This window comes from Lactuca saligna, chromosome 1, assembly GCF_052625555.1.
Source record: "Lactuca saligna cultivar CGN05327 chromosome 1, ASM5262555v1, whole genome shotgun sequence".
Taxonomy (NCBI): Eukaryota; Viridiplantae; Streptophyta; class Magnoliopsida; order Asterales; family Asteraceae; genus Lactuca; species Lactuca saligna.
Genome location: NC_136417.1, coordinates 16,722,532 through 16,724,036, shown reverse-complemented (window position 1 = coordinate 16,724,036; position 1,505 = coordinate 16,722,532). Strand labels below are relative to the sequence as shown.

The 1,505-nt window shown below is 35.1% G+C and overlaps 1 protein-coding gene across 1 annotated transcript; it reads left to right on the top strand.

The window, feature by feature from the left end:
• The first annotated feature begins 570 nt into the window (after positions 1 to 570).
• LOC145003012 (uncharacterized) lies at positions 571 to 1,242 on the top strand. Its single transcript, XM_078962181.1, has one exon. It carries the CDS (start codon positions 571 to 573, stop codon positions 1,240 to 1,242), a length of 672 nt encoding a protein of 223 aa, XP_078818307.1.
• The last annotated feature ends 263 nt before the right edge of the window (positions 1,243 to 1,505 follow it).

Sequence of the window (1,505 nt, the reverse complement as noted above, 5' to 3'; positions counted from 1 at the left end):
GGTTTGCAAGCATTGATTTCAAATGATTGTCCATATGCGTATTATGTTCATTGTTTTGCTCATCGATTACAATTAGCATTAATGGCTGCTTCGCAAGGAGTTGTTGCATTACAAAAGTTTTTTACTCGATTATCTTTAGTTATCAATGTTGTTGGTGTTTCCTCCAAGCGTGCCGACCAACTTAGAGTTGCACAAGCCGAAGAAATTTCATATAAGATTTCTATTGATGAGTTAGAGACAGGTAGAGGTCTTAATCAAATTGGTACATTACAATGAGCTGGTGATACTAGATGGAGTTCTCATCTTAAATTAGTTTCGAGCTTAATCAAAATGTTTAGTCCAACTTGTGAGGTTTTACTTAAAATTATTGAAGATGGCACCGGTTCAATCAAAGGCGATGCAGATTCAGCATATGAGACTATTACTACATTTGAGTTCATTTTTGTTCTTCATCTCGAGAAAGAAATAATGGAGATCATTGATTTACTTTGCCAAGCTTTATAAAGACAATCTCAATATATTTGTAATGCATTGAGGCTAGTTGCATCTACCAAATTGTTATTACAAAAAATGAAAGATGAAAGATGGGATGGGTTGCTCTCTCTTGTTATGTCATTTTGTCAGGAACGCAACATTGATATCCCCAGTAGGTCTTCTCCATACTTTAGTAGAGGGGCTCGAGCTCGTAATGAGCGTAGTGATCATACACTTGAACATCATTACCGAGTAGATATATTTTACGAAGCAATTAATTGTCAAATAATGGAACTAAATCATCGATTCAGCGATAGCTCTACGGAGTTGCTTCGACTTTCAACAACTTTAGATCCTAAAAGTGTTGATGAGCCTTTTCGAAGTGGTGATATAATTGAGTTAGTAGAGAAGTTTTATCCTGAAGATTTCAATGAACAAGAAAAAGTAGTTTTGAAGATTCAACTTCAACATTATGAGATTGATGTTGTTCAGCATGTAGATTATAAACTATTGACATCTATGTTAAAATTGTGTCAATGGTTGATAAAGACTAGAAGAGTAGCAAACTTTCATCTTATTTATCGAGTAACTAGTCTCATACTTACTCTTCCAGTCTCTACTGCTACAACAGAGAGATCATTTTCAGCAATGAACCTCATTAAAACAAGGTTACGGAATAAGATGGAAGACGAGTTTTTGAATGACTCATTAGTTTTGCACTTCGAAAGGGAACTTGCTGAAGAGATTAGTTTAGAAACAGTTCTATAAGACTTTAAAAAAGCAAAAGATCGTTGTGTTCCACTTTGATAAAAAAATGTAATAGTCTTTATTAGTTTTCTTGTTTACACTTCTGATATGTCAAAATTTCGAACCAAATAAAACTTGTTTATATAGTTTAATTATGAAGTTTTGATTTCGGCCCCCTTAGTTGTAGTGCTTATGTTCCGCCCCTGGTGGTAATAATAGTAGGTGGTTGGTGGGTGCTAATGATGGGTGGTTGTGGTGGGGATGGTGGGTAGTGGTTTTGGTGG